The sequence below is a fragment of the Dryas octopetala genome, chromosome 6, assembly GCF_963921425.1.
Source record: "Dryas octopetala chromosome 6, drDryOcto1.1, whole genome shotgun sequence".
Lineage (NCBI taxonomy): Eukaryota > Viridiplantae > Streptophyta > Magnoliopsida > Rosales > Rosaceae > Dryas > Dryas octopetala.
The window spans coordinates 5,415,852-5,438,023 of NC_141371.1; the positions used below are offsets into that span (position 1 = coordinate 5,415,852).

At 37.1% G+C, this 22,172-nt stretch overlaps 3 protein-coding genes across 4 annotated transcripts; 1 reads left to right on the plus strand and 2 right to left on the minus strand.

Moving 5' to 3' along the window:
* Window positions 1-2,806: 2,806 nt before the first annotated feature.
* LOC147281536 (TIP41-like protein) lies at window positions 2,807-5,555 on the minus strand. 2 transcript variants are annotated; one of them, XM_086247197.1, is made up of 5 exons: window positions 4,882-5,555; window positions 4,414-4,773; window positions 3,996-4,302; window positions 3,576-3,707; window positions 2,807-3,459 (listed from the first exon to the last, which is right to left on the minus strand). In XM_086247197.1, exons 1-5 carry the CDS (start codon window positions 5,245-5,247, stop codon window positions 3,341-3,343), a joined length of 1,284 nt encoding a protein of 427 aa, XP_086103323.1. In that variant the 5' UTR covers window positions 5,248-5,555; the 3' UTR covers window positions 2,807-3,340. The 2 variants fall into 2 exon arrangements, with proteins under 2 accessions (XP_086103323.1, XP_086103322.1); XM_086247196.1 differs by having other exon boundaries at window positions 3,996-4,305.
* A 9,850-nt stretch (window positions 5,556-15,405) lies between these two features.
* Window positions 15,406-16,634, plus strand: LOC147281537 (universal stress protein PHOS32-like). Its single transcript, XM_086248695.1, has 4 exons — window positions 15,406-15,740; window positions 15,874-15,983; window positions 16,119-16,237; window positions 16,362-16,634. Exons 1-4 carry the CDS (start codon window positions 15,566-15,568, stop codon window positions 16,453-16,455), a joined length of 498 nt encoding a protein of 165 aa, XP_086104821.1. The 5' UTR covers window positions 15,406-15,565; the 3' UTR covers window positions 16,456-16,634.
* A 162-nt stretch (window positions 16,635-16,796) lies between these two features.
* On the minus strand, window positions 16,797-18,219 carry LOC147281538 (putative glutathione S-transferase). The gene is made up of 2 exons (XM_086248694.1): window positions 17,708-18,219; window positions 16,797-17,391 (listed from the first exon to the last, which is right to left on the minus strand). The coding sequence occupies exons 1-2, from the start codon at window positions 18,020-18,022 to the stop codon at window positions 17,044-17,046; spliced, it is 663 nt and encodes a 220-aa protein (XP_086104820.1). The 5' UTR covers window positions 18,023-18,219; the 3' UTR covers window positions 16,797-17,043.
* Between the last annotated feature and the right edge of the window lie 3,953 nt (window positions 18,220-22,172).

The following is a 22,172-nucleotide window of genomic DNA, read 5'->3' on the forward strand; positions in this document are numbered from 1 at the left end:
TAACACAGATTTAACGATGAATAAAAATATATATATTTATATGTATCATAAAATTCTCATTTTAATCAATAGATAACTCATAACAACGCCATGGGCATAAACGAGTACGAATCCAAAAGGTGGGGGTTCATTCTAATGGTGAATGATATTTAAATGAAGTTATAAATTATCTGATGGTTGAAATAAATTATTACTTAAAGGTGCTTAAAAGTTATTGTTTGGTCGATACTCACAAGGAATGAAATTTCGAAATTTTCGGCGAAATTTCGTTTTTTTGGGTCACCAAAATTTTATCACATACTCAATTATTTTCGGTAATTATTTCGGCGAAATTTCGGCTGCGTTTGGGGGAAAATGGGCTGGTTTCGGGAAAATTGGCAAAATCTTCGATCCGCCGCCGTGCGGGGTCGTCGGAGCCAGGGAAGCACATGGGCAGACTCACCGTGACGAGAGGAAGACAACCCAGGTGATGGGAGGTCGCGTCGTCGCCGGAAAAGTGAGATCGCCGCCGGAGCTCCAAGGATCGGCCTCAGCTGGTTCGCGACTCGGGGGAGGTTTCTGGGCTGCGCCGCCACCAGAGGGAGGAAGAAGGAAGAACGGTGAGGAGATTTGGGCCGGTCCCGTTGCCAGCCATGGCTGGACGCGCCGCCACGCGCCGGTGGCAGGCGCGGCGAAGGTGAGGCGCGCGAGAGAGAGAGAGAGAGAGAGAGAGAGAGAGAGAGAGAGAGAGAGAGAGAGAGAGAGAGAGGACAGAGAACCGGGAGAGAGGAGAGAGAATGGGATAAAAATCTGGTTTTTGGGTTTTAAAACCCCTTTTGTAAAAATTACAAAATTGCCCTTTACTTCAAATGTCCGTAACTTTCAAACCATAACTCCAATCGACGCGTGCTACGTGTCTACGAACTCGTAAACTCGAGACCTATCCAACGTGCCCAAAGTCCGAATCAAAAGTCCACTAAATTTAAAAGTTAACTTTGGGTCAAGCCTAATTTAAAACAAAAATAATTAAATAATTAAAATTAAATTAAAACATTTTTAAATTCCAAATAAATTCTCAAAATCCTTAAAATAAATTCTCAAAATATTTAAAATAATTATCTGGAGGGTCTCACAGAAAAGGGGCTGGGTGAGGGGGTGTGTCGGGGATGGACTGGGTTGGGGGGAGAGAGGCAGGGGGCAGGTGCTTGGTGGGGAAGAATACCCTAAAGAGCCTAAATCATAATATCTTATACCATATGGTTCATATCTTAAAGAACATATAGTATATAGAGTTTAGTGCATAGATTATAGAGTATAAAAAGTATTAGAATATATAGAATATATAGGGTTTAGTATTAGGGTTAGTGTATAAATTATAGAGTATAAAGAATATACTGATTTCATTATTCATTATACTAATTTTGTTTAACAGTATTTGCCTCTAACGCGCATTATATTCATCTTATATCACATGAAACCTATTATATAATTTGGTTTCTTCAATATTTTTTATTAATATAGTAGATAATATGTTAAATAAACATATAGTCAAGTTTCATTCAAAATTTTCATATTTTGATAACAATTTCCGTCGTTTTTATCTAATTTTATCGAAATTGAAATTTTAATCGAAATTTCCACAAAAATTTCCGTCGAAATTTCCATCGAAAATTTCCTCGAAACCGAAATTTTACTCTTTGGATACTCAGATGTTTATTTAATTTATGTGTTTATATTTCATTTTTTATAACCGTGAATTTTTGTCACATAATGCAAAAAGAAGGGAAATGAAAAATAGAAAAAGAAACTAGGGACTAGGGAGTGGGAAAGATGAAAGGAGGTATGCATGTATGAGTATGACCAAGTCAAACTCACACAGCGAGATGTAACGCACGCATCCCGAACTCACCTCCACCTCCACCAGTAACGACACGTCAACCGACGTGGGACATGATCGATTCCCAAGCGCCAATCACACGCGTGAAACACCGCAGATCCAGCAGTAGTGCGCGCCATGTGAATGCGAGCTTGCTTGCACGGCCCTTTCTCCAGGGACGTGGTTGACCACCACGACACGACCACCCCACCACCCTATGCCGGTAAAGACGGCTGTACTGGCAAAGCCTTGTGGGGCCACGCCACCGCCTTCTAGCACCCACTCTTCACTCACAAAGTCACAAGTCCAGTCAGTACTTCCCAGTTCCCACACCCCAGTACCAGCAGCGAGATTCACAAAAATCTTCCACGTAATATTAAAGTAGGATATGGGAAAAAGATCTCAATACCAAACGCCCACACCGCCGTCCAACACGTGTTAAAAGCAGGCCACGTTGGCCCACTAATCAAAACCTCACGACGGCCACTATCGGAGCTGCTTCTCTCTTAAGCAAGCAAACCCTTCCTTCCCCCAGTTTCGTTTTCTTAGTAAATTTAATAAATTAATTTATTAATTAACTAATTAAACTAATTAACCACCAAGAAACATAGTTTAATGCTTTTAAAATACATGAACCCATGAATGAAACTAAACAATCCAGCTTGCCGGACCTCGGGGAAAGCAAAAGTCCATTCGCTAGCAGCTTCTTCTAGATGCTTTAAAACCGTCACATAATTTGCAAGTATCTGCTTTCGATAATCATATACAAATCAAGTTGGTAAAACAAAAAGAAAATAAATGAAGAAAATTACAACTCGGAACCAAACCCAAAGCGCACTGCCCAAAAACATTAACTGCTCGACAATCACGGCGGGTCAAAAATAAATATGCAAATCAATGGCACCCAAAATTTCAATTACCCAAATTTCAGAACAAATAACAGTGAAAATAAATGGCAAATACAACCTTGTTATTATTATTATTAATAATAATACTACTACTCCATGGCCATGGTGGGTGGACAGATTACATGGAATCCAAACCCTTTTACACTTGAATTTCATTCAATGATATTTTTGTGATGAGATCCCAACTTATTATCCCTAAACACTAAAACAAAAGAGGGACAACAGTCCACCACTGCCTCGTTCCTCGAGCCCAACCCACAAGAACAAAAGCAGCTCTGCCTCTGCTGCTACAGCGCTGCTGCTAGTAGTACCACCATCACTTTAAATAAAGTAAACATTTATTTTGACCCCTAGTCTAACCAAAAACATTTCATCTTCTTGTTCAAACATTTTTTCATGTCATGTCTCTCTCAAAAACTATTCCTTCTGTACTAACACTACTATTAATCCTATATCAAACTCTAATAAAACCTGCATTCCTTTCTTCCTAATTAAACCTTCAACAATTCCTTTTTTCTTCTTCTGTCCTAAAAATCTCCCAAAAATCCAAACCCAACCCAGAACTGGAACAGAGGGCTTAATAAGTCCACTCCTGGGGAAGCCTAATCTCATGGTTCGCCACCGGTGGCTGTGGCCGCATGTTGTTGCGCTTCTGCTGAGAAAGGGCGTTGTTGGCACGAAGCCTAACAGCAACATCTGCAAGTCACCATTCACCAAAGTAAAACTAATTAGTAAGTTAAACATGGTAAACTTCAAATTAATTAGCAGAGACCAGTGAAATCAACAAGAACAACAGGCTTTACTTTACTTACCATAGTCAGGGTTATATCTGCCATTGAAGCGACGCTGAAGCTGGGGCTGGGGCTGGGGCTGCGCACCCATATCATCTAAGTTCAAGTTCAGTGCCTGCACAACTCTGGCTGGTAGCAAAACTGTTGAGCACCCTGTAAAAACCAACACAACATTAGCAAATGAATGAGCCCACCAAACTAAAATTACAAAGCGAGTCCAAATAAATGCCTTGCAATAAAATACCCAGATCTGAAACAACAGGGCAGTAAATAAAACTTCAACATCACAACCACCCAACCCCCGAAAATCAAGAAGCACCCTAAAATCTTAATGATGTGACCAGCTAGCTTCAATGAAGAAGAAAATGAAATGAAGTTTTTCTGTTGGGTTTTATTCGAAAATTGAAGAGGTCTGTTTAGTGGGGCAGAGAGTGGACCGACCTGGCTTCTTGCGAGATTCAGATTGGGTGCGGATTTGGCGGGGCAAGAAGACACCGGTTCCAGCACATTCCTTTTTGGCACCACCAGAATTTCCCAGGAAAACAGCTCTCAACCCAGACCCAGTTTGCTGGTACTGTTGTTGAGCTTGTTGCAGAGGAGGCCATGCAGATGGTGACAAATCCAGAGGCCGATTGTTTCTTGCTCTGTTTTGTTGGACCATTGGGTGGTTCTGGGTCTGCTGCTGGTATCGTCCCCACACCACCGAGCTCTGTTCCTTCATCATCTGTTGCTGTCTCAACCGCTGAAACTGCTACAGAATAGCGAGAAATTCATAAGAGACCAAATGAGTGAATGCTTTTACAAAAAGCACTTTTTCAGAGTATAGTAAAGCCTAATTCCTTGAGCTTTTTTTCTTTACCTGAGCTACCTGCAAGTTTTTGTGAGAAAGCGACGGCTGCTGGAGGTAGAACCCAACATCTGGGTTGTAGTTGGGGTTACTCAGGGGGACAGTAGAAACGGTAGAGGGTTGTTTTCTTGGAGGACCCAGGAGGCCTCTGTTGCTGCTCTGGTTGAAGGCGCCGTCGCCACCGCCGCAGCGCAAGGCTTCTTCCTTGATGCGCATCTTGGCCACTTCCCCTGCAGCCGCATGCAGCAGATCCCAAGTGGTTGGTGGGGACTGAGCATTGGGGCTTCCGCGGCTCGACCCTTGTCCACCGCAACCACACCCGCTCCCCACCGCGCACAGCGTCGACTGGGGCGAACCGGACGCGACCCAAGTCTACAAAATAAGCCAAAAAACAGAACCCCCAAAATCAGAACAGCCATAAAACGAATCGTTTAGAAATGAAAGAAAAATAAAAAACCCAAAAATTCTGTTATCTCATACCTTTGAGTTATTGGAACCAAAGGCAGAGTCAGAGTGCTTGAACTCGTCCTGGAGAGTTGAGCGAGCCATTTGGCGAGTCAAGCCGGCCAGGTAGTCTTCCTCATCGCTCTCGGTCTCGCTCGATCCCACCACAGACTCGACCGGTGAGCTGAGATCCGAAGGAGCCCCAAAAGCCTCATAACCGGCGTAAGGGAACTCGAAGGGGAAAAAGGCCTTGGAAGCATCAGTGTCGGAGCCAAACCCATTTGTTTTGCAGTTTTTAAAGTTGATATTGGTGTTGAGGTCCATGGGTAGGTGGTGGTCTTCGTCGTCGGAGAGGAACTGAGGAGGGAGCCAAAACTCGGCGTCGTCCAAGGTCACAGCCATGTGGGGAAGCTAGCTAGGCCTTGAAATAGCAGAGAGAGCAGAGAGAGCAGAGAGAGTGAAGTGAGAAAGTGGGGGCTTGATGGCCTAGTTATGGAGGTTTGCTTCTTGGTGAAGATATAATAATAGCAAGCAAGCAAAGCCCAAATGGGTTTGCTGGCTGTGCAGAGTAGAGTCTCAGGGTCCCAGCCAAATATCACAAAAACGCGAAGCAGTCAAGCAATAGACAGTGAGGAAGAAGGGGTTGATTTGAGAAGAGAAGGGAAACAACTGAGGCTGTTTATTGAAAGTTGAAATGAAACCCCAAAGGCCTTTTAACACACTCTCTCATACTGTCATACACTGAATTGGTTATTTATTTACTTAATTATTTATTTTGAGTAGGAGAGAGAGAAGGAAAAGTAATTCGCCGAATAGGTGGAGGTCCCACGCGGAGAGTTGGGAGCGTGGGAACACGCGGAGACTCCCCAGAGGAAGAAAGGTGGGTCCCGGTAGAGTTGTCACCAGGTCAGATTGGAAGAAATCCAGTGGGTCCAGTAATCCAGTTGAAGGGCCTTGAGGCACTTGGCAAGCATGTGAGACTCCGAATCCAAGCTGTGCCTTTGAATCGGTTTTGGGGTTGCGAGCGAGTGTGCGAGTGTGCGAGTGTGCGAGTGGGGGTGGGCATTGGGGTCCGAAGTTCTGAGACCCTCTTCTGCCCGCGAAACGTGAGAGTAGTGGGCCAATGCCCGCAAGGCCGCAACCCCGTCTTCACTCATCTCTCGTTCGTTTAGCGGTTGAAGCATAGCATTGTGTATCACACCAGCACTGTCAGACACTCGATAACACCCCACTCACCCCCATAAACTAAAAATAAATAAATTAGAAAAAACAATTTTAAAAGCCATGGAATGAAGAATTGGATAGCAGAGTAACAGCCATTTGTCCCAGTGTGCTTCCACTTGGCACCTCACCACCTCAATCAGCTCCATGCAAATTTGAAATTTGCATTGCAAGCAAAAAAATTTCTTTTGGCTTTTTACCTCATTGCCCTTGGTTTTGTGCTGTGTGTTGAACTGTTGATGGAGACTTTTTCTTTTTCCCTTTTTTTTTCTCAATTTTCTGAGCAATAGTGGGCATGTATCCGGTGAAAGAGATTTGTACTAATTCAATTTTCAGCTAAAGCCTGTGGCAAGATCAGCAGCCACGGCAGACGATCTTTGCACAGAGAAGATGGACCAATGGAATACAATCCTACTGCTAAACCCAGTAATGATGATGAAAATGACGAATTTTTTTGGGATTATGTGTGAAAACATCTTTTGCGTTTTGCATGTAAGAGGAAGTTCAAATTTGGGTTGCAATTACGAAATATAATTATATAATACTCTAATTCTAACCAAAAAGTTTACTATAGTTATTGTAAGGGTGTGTATGGTTAGAAAAACCGCACCACAGATATATAATCATAATTAAATTAATATTTTTGAAATAGTTAATTCAAGAATCAAAACCAAATGAAGCTTATTTCAAATAAACCAAAAATATCGATTCGGTTGGTTCGGTTATCCAAAAACTATATAACAACCGGTATACCCTAAACCTCATATCATATACCCTATACTTTATCTCATATACTCATATACTCATATACTCATATACTAATATACTATATACTAATTACCTATATTATTATATTTTATATCCTAAATCATATACTTTTAACTATAATTGTTTTAGTATATATATATACCCTAATAGTATAGTGTATATATAAACTATAAATTATAGACTAATCCTATAAAGTATAAACTATACTATAAACATATGCAAACATATATGAACATATACTATACAGTTATAAACTTTAAAAAACATATACAAACCTTTATAAACTATAATATGAATTTTGGTTTACTCTATAATAGGTATTAAAACCATATAGTATAAACTATATAAAGTTATAAACTATATACTAAATAAACTATAAATTATAATAGAGAATTTGGTTTATTCTATAATAAGTATTAAAATCATATATAAACCAATTAATATATAAAAATAAATATATATTATAAGTGGTGGTTTGGTTTGGTTAAAACTGGAAATTTCAATATTAAAAAACAAAACCAAACCGCTCATCATCGATTTGATTCGGTTGTTACCAAAAACAAAAAAACAACAAAAAAGAGTCAAACCAAACCAATACAGTTGGTTTGGTTTGGTTCGAAACGCGAGTTTTCCGTATTTTTGCACACCCCTAAGTTATTGTGTGCAAAATCAGTTGATGAGACCTATCACAATTTTTCTCTCATTTTAGCCCCTTGTCCATCTAAATAGATATGAAGTTTGTATGCGAAAGTTTGTATGGTGCAAAGGTTGTTGTCATCGTTCATTGTTTCACCCATTTTGACTCCTAGAGCATTCATGCATTTCCCCTTACTCAATTGCGTCTTTTTTGTATTCATTTGTCTCAAACTTTGTGAAGAACTTCACCACACCATCAGGTGGCTCACTTGAATGCCAAGTCTTTCTCCACTACTAACTCGACCTCATCATCGCCTGCGTATTAGGATTGGTTGGCTTTCTTTGACTTATCCTTTTCTATTTCATGCTTTGCTCCATCAGGTATGGGTGGGCATAATAACCGACGCACCGAAACATCGAACCAAACGAACTGAATAAAAATCGAAAATACACCGAGTTGACAAAAAAAGTTAACACTGTAAAAAAAACTGAACCAAACCGTACATTGACGTTTCCGGTTTCATGCTCACTTTGCCCGAACCGCACCGTGTAATTTTTTTAAAATATAATTATATATTTTTATGCACATTTTATACATTTTTTTTAGACCATAAAATATATTTTATATAATCATATGAGTTTAATATTCTATATATTTAATAATGTTTTAGTATATAATTTTAGTTATATCTTATATAATAAAATTAGTATATTCTATTTCTATATACTCTATAGTCTATATAATAATGTTTTATGTATATAGAGTTATATATAAACTTAGTATATAACTATGTAGTTAGTAACTTAGTATAGTTAGTTATATATAACTATATAGTTAGTAACTTAGTATATAGTTGTATACATACTACAGTAGTTATATATAACTATATAAGTAATATATAGTTATAGTAGTATACTAGTATATACTATAGTAGTATATAGTTATATATATACTATACTCATTACTCTATAGTAGTTATATATAATCTTATATATAGTTATAATTTATAATTTAAGCATATTGTATTTATTTTAAAATTTTAAATACTAAGCAAGTTAAGCAAAGTTCAAAGTTGTATTTGTATTTATTTAATTGATAGAATGGTAGTTAAAAAACCCAATTATGTGGCCAAAAAGTTCAAAAACCAAATATGAGTACCAACAAAATAATTGGACTTATGCCTAAACTTTTGGGCCCAAAACTGTGCACGTTGCACCGAATCAAACCGTCCTTGCAATGGTTTGGTTTTTCTACATTTTGTTCGATTCACAACACCAAACCACATCGATAAAATACTTCTAATACAATACATGATTCTCAAGAGGAACTAAGCCGAACTGCACCGTGTCCACCCTACCATCAAGTATAAAATTTGTAATTGTTTCAATCCATCCGTTTTCGTGCAAACGGATGTAATGTAGAAGGTCGCATCAAGTTTTACCAAACGGCAAAATTCTTTAATAATTGACCGTTCAAACATGATTGTTAGCTTTAACTTTAATGTGAAAGACTAAAATTCCAACATATTGTATCGATTTTAATATCATTTATTGCATCTGATGACTCCTATAGCATTCATGCAGTTCCCCTTACTCCCTATGATCCTTTTTTATTCATTTGTCTCAAACTTCGTGAAGTGAAGAACTCCACCACACTATTGGGTAGCTCGCCTGAATACCGAGTCTTTCTTCCCCGCCGACTCGTTGTCGTCGTCGCCTATATATTTGAGTTGGTTGGCTCTCTTTGACTTATCCTTTTCTCTTCATGCTCTCCTACATGGATATAAATTTTGTAACCATTTAATCCATCCTTTTTTCGCATGAACAAATGTAACGTACAAGGTCTCCTAAAGTTTTATCACAACAACAACCCCTCAATATTTGACCATTCAAACTCGATTATTATTTAACTTCAATATGAAAAATTCTAAAATATTATATCAAGAGTACCATTTATTGTGGTAAAATTGGTGATGAATATTCACACACCTTTGCGGCTTTGCGGACCCATGCACCACACATAATTTAAAATCAAAACTTGAGTAAAGATCCCTCATCCATTTCACTGATGCTCTTGGGTAAACCCCTTTTATCCCAGCGATATTGATTTCTACTATTTTCAAATCAAGATTTCTCATTAACGTACTTTTTTTAAAAAATTAATTTTCTAACCATACAAGTTGAGTTGGTGTTGCAGATATTCTCTTTGTATCAAATCATCCTCCTTTACAAATCTACCAATATTCAAAGAGTTCTCGAGTCGAAACTCGAAAGCACGCATTTTGTGAGGGACGGCGGGACATATCCTCTCCACTTTCAGTCAAATGTTCCCATGTGGTAGAAACCTAGGCACCTTTCCACCTCTGCACTCATCTTATAATTTAGTACTTGATTGCTTATTATTGTATTATGCAGGCTTAACTTGAAAACAAAATGAATAAAAACAGAACAATATCCAGAAAATGGAATAGGATGGAGTGGAAGGAGAACAAATTATTATTTGGTTTTTTGGAATCAACGTATCAACAAATTAACAGTAGGGGCATAAATCGGTCAATAACATGTGTTCAAGGAAATGCCTATATGGCCCCTACAATATCAACGTCAACATCAATATTATATGTAGAGATGTCAAACATGTGGATTTGTTAAGCGATGAGACAAGCACGGCACAATTAATCTGAGTTGGGTCCAAGTTTTTAGCCTTCCAAACAAAGCAAAGCAAAGCATATTACGAGCACAAACACAAACACAAGTATGTCAAATAATTAAAGATTAAGAAACAGAAATTAAGAAAATAGTTGTGCCACAACAACATTTTCCAACAGTAAATATATCACAGCCAAGAGAAGAATTAGAATTCCGATGACATGATAGTAATGCGGGAACTGTATTATATTACTATTTGTTGTCTACATTGTTCAAGTCAACCCGCTCTATGGGCTTTCCCATCTCTATGTTTTAACAACTGTCGTTTTTCTATAAGATAATTACGGCATGTCGTATTTCAATTGGCAAATTGCCCCTGTTGGCGTTGGTCGACGCACGAGTTACGACGCTCTCTCCTCCCCTCTCTCGGAGTATGGACGCAACAACTCACTATCAACTTCATGTAATAGTCAAATCAAGGTCACAAAATATTGAATTAAATGAAAAATAAATTTACGAGTGCTGTACTGCTGTGGATTAAAGGCTCAAGTCCAAGTGAGTCCCACGTTTGCCAGTTGCCAAATCTCTCAGTTTGAAAGTCTCACATGTGTAAAAGCAAAATTTTGAACTTTCACGCCAAAAGAGAAAGTAATTAATCAATTATCATTTTCTTATCTTTGTCTATTACGTATTAATACATATTAATTCCATTTACATTTGTCATGCCTCCTTAATTAATTAATCTAGACCACCACCGTCCATCCCCATGTGCATAAGTTTAAGATGTAAGTTATGTAACCATGTAATGTAATCCTTGGCCAAAAAAAAAAAATCATGTAATGTAATCAACATTTGAAAACACAAGCTAACCTTAAACTTATACATGTATAATTAAACCAGAACGTACTTGAGAATTAATCCAGTTAAACATTTAATTAGATATTAATTATGAACTTATCTCGATCAGCTCTCTCTTGCACATGCTTCCCCGGTGTCCAACTTGACACTTAGCCTATAATTGGAATTCTTAGCATGTGCTTTGCATAATTAATTAACTGGTGATTCTCAGTTAACTAATAAGTAATATTCATTGCCTAAGAAAACAATTAAAATTAGACGAAAAGGCCTTTGAACAAGCATGACCCGTGCGTTGAGACTTTTAATAAAACAATAGCTTGCGGGAATATGAGTAAGCACTAAGCAGTACTTAGTCCATTTTTAAAGTACATAAAAAGGACCAAAATCTTCCCCACTTTCGGTTAAGTTGGTGTAGTTGCTTTCTAGTACAAACACAAATGAGGACACACGATCTAGATCGAACATTATAATTATCCCATGTAGTCATATGTAGCCGATCATGCGCACTTAGCATTGTCCATGCTTGCAATATTTCAACTTGCAAACCAACATGTCTCACAATTGTCTCCAATTTTGAAATGGACTTAATTAAAATAACATCTTCTACTTCTAGTGCCAAAAATCTGTATATACCTACCCACAATACCATTCTTTATTAGCTAGCTTCTGTTGTCTAGTTTTATAATATTGTGCATATATGTTTATGTGCGTGCCCTTGTATATAATGTTTGTAAAAGGTATGTGGGAACAAATGAGATCCATATATTCATGAAAAGCAAATATGAGAATTAAAACATGTTATGTTGGCCGGGGGATATGTAATTGAAGCTGTGAGTGGAATCCACATGGTGTGTGGGTCATACTTAGGGTTCTAAACTTTTAATCTTGAGGGCTAAGGGATAGTGATCATAGTGTGAATGTGTTACTCAATTATTTAGGTTTGAGTGATGCTTAAGCTTGCTAGGACTATAGTATACATACCAGATTATTTGCTTTTTCGCTTTTATCTATCTTTTTTTGCTTTTCCTCTTCTCTTTTACTTTGCGAAGGTGGTCTTGTAAAAGTAGGTCATGCAGTTTCTACTTTCTATACCTTACCTTGTTTCCCAAGGTTCTTATTTCATGTTTCTTATTCATTATTCTTTTTTTCTAATGTCTTATTCATTATTCTGTAGGCCCTGTATTAAAGATATTTTGATATATGAATCTGACGTTTTAATTACTATAATAATTTTAATTTTTTTAAATTGGGGGTAGAGTTCCAGAAATAAAACGACTAATTTAAAACAAAAACACATCCATATATGAACCTTAACTCAAATGGCATGATATGAGTGGAATAAGGGTAAATGTCTTAAATTTAGTTTTTAAATAATTAAAAAAAATCAAATACAAACATATTTGGTTATAGAAACTCACATAATTTTTTGTTTCCGATGTTATTTTAAATTATTTTCTTATATAAATTTTAATTACCCTAATTGACAGTGACAACAAAAGTTAGCGATGGTGGCGATTGTGACAACATGTAGCCATGGATTGATGGTGGTGGTAGAGAATATATTAAGATAGATTTTGAGCTTTAAAGTCACCAAAAGCACACAAATCCATTAATTAATTATAAAGTTTTTCAAACATTGTACAAAATAAAATCCCCCTCCTAATCTCAAATCACTCCTCGGATCACCTCATCCAAACATAGTCTAAGAAATTTGAAGGTTTTGCCTCTTCACATGCTTAATCATAGGATTCTAACGTAGTCCAAAGCATAATGATACCCACACAACATTATTTATCTCCAAAAAGACAAAAACACACTAAAACAAAGGGTAATAAAGACTAAATTGGAATAAGAAGAACAAAATCAAATGAAGATATACTTAGAAGTTTGGTGCAAATTGCTAGACACCTACCAGTGGATTGTAGTGAACATAAATGATAAATTGTTGGTTGTTCTCGTGGCCATATATTCGACCCATGTACATGTTCCAAGCATATATGTATGTATCCGCCATCATTAATCTCATAATAAAAAAAGAGTCATATATTTGGTGGAGGCAATCAAGAGGGAATAATTATATTAATGACAAAAAAAGAGAGGGTATAATTATCACAAGAGAGACATTTGCCAATTGGTATGCAAAATGGATGTTGCAGTAGTACTGGTACTCGAGTCAAACCTGGAATTAAGCATTAAAAGAACAACAACATGATCCAATTAAGAATTAAAACTGAAAAATTTTCAAGCGTAAAGCTGACATTTGATCATTGATTTATTTAACTAACCAAAATACCTTATCTCTTTTTTTATTTCAATTCTCTGATATATTTGATTTTGTTTGATCCATACATATATTTTTACTTTGTCTTCTTATTTACATACCCTTAAATGTATAGTACATGATTAAAAATATTAGAAGAAGAGACTAAATCTTTGTTTTTCTGTTTGTTTTATGATGATCCCATACTTTAGAAGCTTATTAGTCATTTGTGAGCTGTTGATCATGTGTAGCTTAGAATTGATTAGTGTCGTATAGTGATGGCATGTAATAGCAAACAGGAAGAGACTGAGTGAGAAGTGAGAAGTAACATGGGCTGAAATAGAAGCAGTGGGTGCGCGTGTGGAAATCCAGCTAGCTATGCAACACACAGCAACAGTGCTTAATTAATTAATGTGGAAAAGTGTTGATGAATATGGAAGCTGGTGAGAGAAGAATAATATGGTGGAACATGTCACCTTGATTAGCGGTGAAGTATGGGTTTTGTGTCTTAAGCTTGTCGTTTGCCTTTTTCACGGTGTGAGTGTGTCTTTACTCTTTACTCACTCACTCACAGTCTATGCAATGCATGGAAGGAGATCCTTTTGGAAAAAAGTTTGACCATCTGTTCCCCAGAAGCTACCAGTTTGACCAACCCAAAAGCAGTAAAGCTGCTAAAGCACCATTCCCAGATCTGCATGCCATTGTCTCTATTCTCTAGCTCTTTAGTGGAAACCAGACCACAACAGCCTCTCTCAATCTCGACTAAATTAATAATAAACCTAAATTACTGCCATTTTATCCGTTAATTTATAAAATCATCCATTAATGGTGGGCCACATCCCCTTGTAAAAACATAGTACGTACAATCATTAGAAACGAACCCTTATTATTAACAAGTAATAAAGCTCAAAGTTACTGCTCATTTGAACTCACCCTTCCTTTTGTTTTGGCTTGGGCTTCTCTTCTTTGCCATTATTAAGCTATAGGCTTCCAAAGCATATGCCACAGATCTGTTGCCTAGGTGGACTTTGTAAGATGTGAAAGCCTCAAACTCAGACTTCTGGGCTACTGAATGGGCCTGACTGCATCATTAAGGCCCGAAAAGGGGAAGCTTCTTTGTTTTTTTTTTTTTTTTGGCCACTAAAGGGGAAGCTTCTTTGCGTCTATGCAAACATAGTGTATAATTGTATATGCAATTGCTTTATATGCCCCCACCCAAAAAAAGAAGAAGTTGTGAACAGAAGCTAGAAACTACAAAGGGTGAAATATGAGTCGTAGGACAAGGACAAGGACAAAGGAAAGGGCAAAGCAGCTTCGTTCCTCCAATATCTAAAAAAAATCCTCCATTTATTTTCGTGTGGGGTTTTGGATATTGTATATAAAAATGTAAGTATGGGTCAATGCGGCCTATGGACTAGGGAACTCCATATCTCTGTTTGGTTTGATAAATATCTAGATACTTAATAATCTTAATTGGATTATTAAACTATACAAGTGTACTCTTTGTATATCACAAAGAGAGACCATATCAACTTGTGAGAGGGAACATTTACTTTTCCTCCTATTAGACTCATTCAATCAACATTGGTTGCTTTGAATAGTTTAGGTCTTCAGGGAAGCAAAGCAGCCAAGTAAAATACACACGCATCCCTAGTCTTGTACAAACCTTTTACAAGATAAAATCGAATATTTATTTAAAAATTCGATTAAATAAGGACAATTATGTCCATTCAATTTGATTCTTGTGTTACTTGATGCAATCGAAGCCTTTCGATTATAAGTTAAGTCTTTTTTCAATTACAATGCTGAATAACATTTAAGTTCTTTCAATTAAAATTTCAAGTGAAAAATGAGTTAATTTCAAAAAAGATTTATGTTAATAAGGTTACGTCTACAAAAAAAATGTTGGACCCAAATTGAGTGCAGGGCAGATCGAAGCACAATTTTCCTTCACTGTTTTTTAAATTTTGGAAGTGAGCATCCAATGGTCCACGTTCTACCACAGTAATTCCGGGCCCACCAGTAAAGACCTTGGCCTAACATGGATGGTCATGAATCATGATGAGAGTAAACCAGCCAACAGTAAAGTATACAAAGTTACAAACCACTCCATTCCCATTAGCTATTTGTCAATTGTCATCGTCTATATATTTTTCAGCTTAATTCATAAGCTGAAAAAAGAATCAAAACCCATTTCTCTTCTCGTGCTCTCCATCTTTTTGAACGTTCACACCGTGTCCTGTTGTCTGATTCGTAACCCAAGCGGTGCAGGAGAAGAGCAAGAAAAAAAGAAGCAGCTAGAGAAACAGAGAGAAAGAGAAGAGAAAAATGGTGAAGGATAGGAAGATTGGTGTGGCCATGGACTTCTCAAAGAGCAGCAAGAACGCGCTTCAATGGGCTGTAGACAATTTGGCTGACAAAGGTGACACCTTTTACATCATCCACATCAATCCCAACTTCCTCGACGAGTCTCGTAGCCAACTCTGGGCCCAATCTGGTTCTCGTAAGCACATCTGCATCGATCCTTTTATGTATATATAGCTAAAGGCTCAAGCTTGAAATCAATCAAATCCTCAGATGTATAGCAACTTTGATTATGAATTTGATCTGGCCCATCTGGGGTATTTTTTTGGCAGCTCTTATTCCACTGACAGAGTTCAGAGAGCCAGAGATCATGAAGAAGTACGCTGTCCAAACTGATATCGAAGTTCTTGATACGCTTGACACTGCTTCCAGGCAGAAAGAGGTTAACTTGCTTCTTAATTCCTCTGTTTTTTTCTTTTTCTTGTATTATGCAATCTGAATTATGCACCATCTGTGTTTTATTGATTGTATCTTCCTGTTTTTGGGTTTTCAATTAATGGGGTTATTGTATTTATAGGTGAACATTGTGACAAAGCTGTACTGGGGAGATGCAAGGGAGAAGCTTCTTCAAGCGATTGGAGATCTGAAGCTGGACACTTTGGTAATGGGAAGCAGAGGACTTGGTACCATCCAAAGGTTTGTAATCGATCTTCTTTCCCATTTTTTTTTTTTTTTATATGTTTACAATATGGTTTTGTTTATTGATCTGAATTCTGAGGGATATATGTTTGGGTGGGTGTGATTTGTGCAAATCAAACAGGATCCTACTGGGGAGTGTGAGCAACCATTTGATCGCAAATGCTCCAATTCCTGTGACCATCGTCAAGGACCCAATAAGCTTCGAACACCGTTGATAACTGGAAACTTTGATATGGTTTTTCAATAATCTATGGTCATCACTGTTAACATGGGCATTGCTTGTTTCTTATGTTTTACTTGATCTTGGTTTCCTAGAATAGTTTCAAGTTGTAGTACCGAATGGATGGACATGTACTCTGTTTTTGAAGAATAATGTATTTGGCTCCATTGATTCTGGTTTTGTGTATTTGTTTCCTTCAAATCATAGCCAATCCAAAATGACGACAAGACATGGGCTATTAACATCTTTGTCTCATTATCTTAAATCGCATTCATTAATTCGCATAAAAAAAAAAAAACTTTATATCTCGGGTGTATAATTTTTCATGGGACCAGAACCACCCAAAATAATATTTGCTTCTGCTTTGTTTGATTTAATAAATAATTGGAACTGGGTGGTAAAGGACAGAAATTATGGAATTCCAGTAAGATTCAACAACTTTTATTTCAATATCATGATATGAAAGCTGGCACACATTACATAAATATAAACAAGAACGATCTACAGCAATCCAAATTTATTCTTGTAGTTTTTCATGAGCCATATTGAATTGCTTGTGAGTCATCATCCATGAACCATTTACTTAGGAAGTACCAATGCTTTCTAAGCGAGCATGGAAGAAAGCAAGTAGTTTCTCTTTAGGAGGCAGATTTTCCTTAATAACACTGTGGCTGACAAACTCTTCACTCCATTTATATAGCTTGGGAAGTTTCTCTTTGGTTAAAAGCTCCACTCCCACAACTTGTTGCATAAGTCTAAGCCAGTAGCCTATGAAGTTAGCAACAATGTCCACAAGTCCAATAGTCTCTCCCCCAAAGAACTTCTTATCCTTGAGCTCATTTTCAAGTATTTTCAGAAGCTCACACGCTTCTTCCACCGCCTTTACACGGTCCTCATTGTCCCAGCCAGCTTTCCATAGCGCAGGCATGCACTATAAACACCAACAGAGAAATTTTTATTTTTTTTTTGGTCGAAAAGAGTAAATGCATTAAAAGCCCAAAGGGCAAACCCACATTACATAAGCCCAGACCTGGGCAGAAACCGAAACAAGGGAACAGCCCAACAAGCAAACAAAACACAGTAAACTTCAAACAAGAAAGTGAAGAAACGACAATAACAGAACAAAAACGACAACAAAATCTCCCAAAGCTAGCCCTAACCAAAATCCAAAGCCAGCCAGCAGAGAAATTAAAGAAGCATATAAACTAACAATATATGCAAGAAAATACGACTATACCAAAAGTTACCTTTTCATCAATGAACCTAGCCCAGAAGCGTGCGATTGATCTTTCATAAGGGTCTTTAGGCAATATGGGAAAGCCTGCCTTCCAGGTTTCATCAATGTACTCAAGAATAACAAGGGACTCTGCAATTGGTTTCTCATTGTGTAGGAGCACAGGGACCTTTTGGTGAACTGGGTTGTATTTGAGAAGCAAAGGACTCTTGTTCTGCAGGTCCTCTTCAAAATACTTGTATTCTACACCTTTCAGTTTCAGAGCCATTTCGACTCTGTGACTAAAAGGGCTTAACCAAACGCCAAACAGCTTCACTTCTTCAGCCATGGTAACACTAATTGGCTTAATTTCCTTGAGGGTTCTATGACCTCTTATATATAGAGGTAGGAAGAGAGAGTTTACTTGGGCACTACGAAGCCTCTACACTCTGTTCAAAGTTCAATAGTCAAAACTCATTCTAAAAATGGGTGGTTGGTGGAGTAAAGATCTAGACAATGCTCTGTTGACAATTTGTTCATCAATCCTAGGTAGGCCGTAGGCGTTCTTTGATAACATGTAAACTTTTATCAATTTATTTATTTTGCAACATTGAAAAACGATAAGAAGAAACCCACATGGCCACATCAGAACTTGTCTCCTATTCGTTATCTTGTAAGAGAAGGAATTAGTGAGTGCCACTGACGTTCACCATTAGGTTTGAGTCACTGAATATGTCAGCCTGATCGGTTTTATTATTTATTCCTGATGGTATCATATTATTTTATTGATTTTATTATAAATTATTAGTCCAGCTTATGTAAATCATGAATGTTCCATGTGTGAATGGTCCTGATGAATTATATGCCCAATCAAGACTCCTAGCTATAGGCAGCTCACAGATGATGGTGCCATACTACCGTGTATGGTGATGGTGGGGTACCGTGTGGTTGTGCTTATCTAAAACCATGTTGTTTTAAACATATCTACAAGATGAACACCAAAAAGATTATTGAAGAATTTAAAATCTCATTCTCCTATGTTTTTCCTGTTTTATTTGAAGAAGTAATTGGTGTTTCCAGGCCCACGGTTGTGTGTTGGGCTTATAAATGCTAGTTTATTTTGTGTTGGGCCTTGTCTCCCAATTCACAAAAACCAGTCTAAGAGTGCTACTACAGGAATAACCAGTTGATTGAGACATTATAATATGATTCAGCAACTTTTAATTTCAATCACATTGTAACAAGGATCACATACATAAAGATAAAGATAACAGTCTACATTTATTCTTATAGCTTTTCATGACCCTATGAAATGGTATAAACTTGCATTGCAAGGCATCTATGAACCATTTACTTGGAAGTAGTGGTGCTTCCATAGCGAGCTTGGAAGAAAGCAAGTAGTTTATCACTAGGACCTTCTTGTGAACTGGGTTGTATTCCACAAGCAATTAAGCAAAGGACTCTTGTTCTGCAGGTCCTCTTCAGAGTATTTGTAATCGACACCTTTCAGTTTCAGAGCCATTTCGAGTCTCCGACTGAAAGGACTTACCAAAAGCCAAACAGCTTCACTTCTTCAGCCATGAAAATACTAATTAACTCTTACACTAAAAGAGATTTACACAGTCTCTTGTGTATATGACTGGTTTTTCCTTCTTGATATTATAGAGTTTTGCTTGGCCTCTACGACCCCTGTTCAATAGTCAGTCAATAATCATTCATTCATTCTAAAATGAGGAGTCGGCATCTACACAATACTTCGCTGACAATTTTTTCATCGATCCTCGGCATTTACACAATACTTGTTTATTTTTCGCCGTTGACTCATTAGACTCATTACCATGCATGTCCAGGTGTTTAGTCAAGGCAAAGCGTTAATGGGGGCTGGCTCTGGCTGCATTGGGCCTAGACCACTGGCAGGCTCACCATTACCAGTTTACCACTGCTAACCAACTAGCAAAGAAGAAAGAATTGGATTCTAGTTAGAAGGCTACTGGTGCATGGGTCTACAAACCTTGAAACTGGGCTTGTGCTTATTGAACATGTTGGGCCGGGCCACAATACGGTGTTGAGAGAATTGAACATTCCATATTGGAAAAATATAGTATTACACAGTTGCATATGAGTTTGTTTTGAATTCGATGCTCTAATCTTCTTCATGGCCAGAGACGAATCCAGGATTTCAAAATGAGGTGGGCTAAACTTAGCTTACAAGTAAAACTCGACCGTATGAATGAATTTCATTAGCAAAAAAAAAAAAAGTTATACCTAGTTAGGGGAAACATAATGAGCATTACTCTAAAAATACATATCTAAACAAAGAAAAAAAATCGCACAAAAAAAAGATAGCAATACAACAATTAAACATGCAATGTAAATACAATATACCACTATCTAAGTTAGGCCCTACATATAGATATATAATACCTTTTAAAATTTTTAAAATTGTAAAAATTTCTAATTTTAATAGATAGTTGAGCCAAAAAAAAAAAAGAGTATAGAGATTGGGTGCAAATACATATATAATACCTTGGCGGCTTGGCACCCCTTGAAGATTAGAGGGTTGAGCTATTTGTGTGGGGTTGGGGAGATGAGTTTTGGAGCTGAGGAAAGAAGTTGGAGCAAGTGGGGATCTATAGGCTGTTTTCGGGGGGAATGGAAGTAAAAGTAATTTTTTTTCATTAAATAAAGAGACAGTAGCTGCAGCATGTGAGAAGTTGCTCCTCAGCAGAAGAAAAAAAAAAAAAACTTAAACTGTGGGCAGTGGGCTACTGGGCTTGGGATGGAAATTGGGTGGGCTAAGCTACCTAAGTAAGCTAAAAAAAACAAAAAAAGAGCATGGGCTGCAGCCCATGCAGCCCACAACATGCATTCGTCCATGTTCATGGCATCAGACTATGTTATACATGTGTGAAGTTCAACATCTACATGTGCTCCTACATCACCAAATATAAATTGTTCATGTGTTATGTTTGAGTAACGCCACACTTGCATAAGGGCCAATACAGTTGGATCTTTTTCAACTGACCAAAAAAAATTACTGATCTTTTTCAATGGTATGCGTTTTGGGTGTAGCATTTAGTATTTAGGATTTACATTAGACAAAAGAAAGATGATCATATAAAAGTCTAAAACGATGCAATTTTAGATAAAATTTCAAGATCAACACTAAAAATCAGTAGAGGATTCATAGATGTACATAAGAAAGGCAATAATAACATGCTTTCAAATATAATGTAGAGGTGAAGAATTTTTTTTTTTTTTTTGGGAGATAGTGGTGAAGAATTTATTGATGCAGTAGTATATGCCACTTTGATTTTTCAAATTTCAAAATGGATAACTTGTAACTACATAAGCTCATTCACGTCATTCACACCTCTAGGCATATCATCTTTATTGTACATGTACATTTGTAAAAGCTCCAACACAATATTTTACCTCTTTCTGGAAAGAAAACACAAGCTTTAACTAGGAATCATAATCCAACAACAAAAGTGCTCTTCCAAGGGCTCAAGGCCTTTTTTTTTTTTTTTTTTTTTTCAATTTCAGTACATCAGAAGCAGCTTGAAAATGAAGTTAAGTCTTTCCCTCTACATTTATTCAAATTAGCAGTCAACATCAAACAAGGTGGTAAGTGGTTGAGAGGAGCCTAGCTTTCTTTGGATACATTTCTGATCAGTTGGAACAACCGGCACCATCATCATAAGTTCATAACATCATCCATCAGATAGAAATTGAAATCCATAATTAAAGCCTTGCGCGGAAAGTCACATCCCCAAGAGATTCATTTGTTGAGGGCATCCTGTGCATTGAATTGTAGATGGTAGAGTCTAGCTAGAGAGTTATTATGTATTGATTACTAAGATTTCATGATTTATTACCCAATTATCGATCCCAACTCTTAACTCTTTGTTACAAACTAAATTGGCTATTTTCATGAAAATGCTTCCAATTGTCCTATTCATAATCATAGATCATAGATGGCTGCATGCATAAAATGCTCTAAGATTTAATACCGATTATGATGAAATTAGCTCCAATTAAAACTCCTTGTTTAAGCAAAACATGCATTAGAGTTTACCAAAATAGAAATATTTACTTCATGGAATCAAATTCAATATCTAATATCTTCCATACTAAAAGTGGACTTTCTACCTATGGATGTGTGAGAGTTAAACACAATAGCACCTATATGACAAAAAGTGAAAAAAACACAAAACAAATATATGTAACACCTATGCTACAAAAACCACACTCCGTATCTCCAAAATGCCCTTTTATACCTTTTTTCTATTGAACAGTACCCAATCTTTAAACCCCCAAAACAAACTTCACTGCAGACTAAATATTTATTTGTATATATCATTTTGTAATTTGCAAACAACTCTAAGTCTCTAACAACAGGGATTTGATAAACTTTTAAAAACTAGGAGTTTATTTTGTAAGATATACAATAAGACCTGAGCTATTCCACCATATGACCACAACTTTGTTTTGTATTT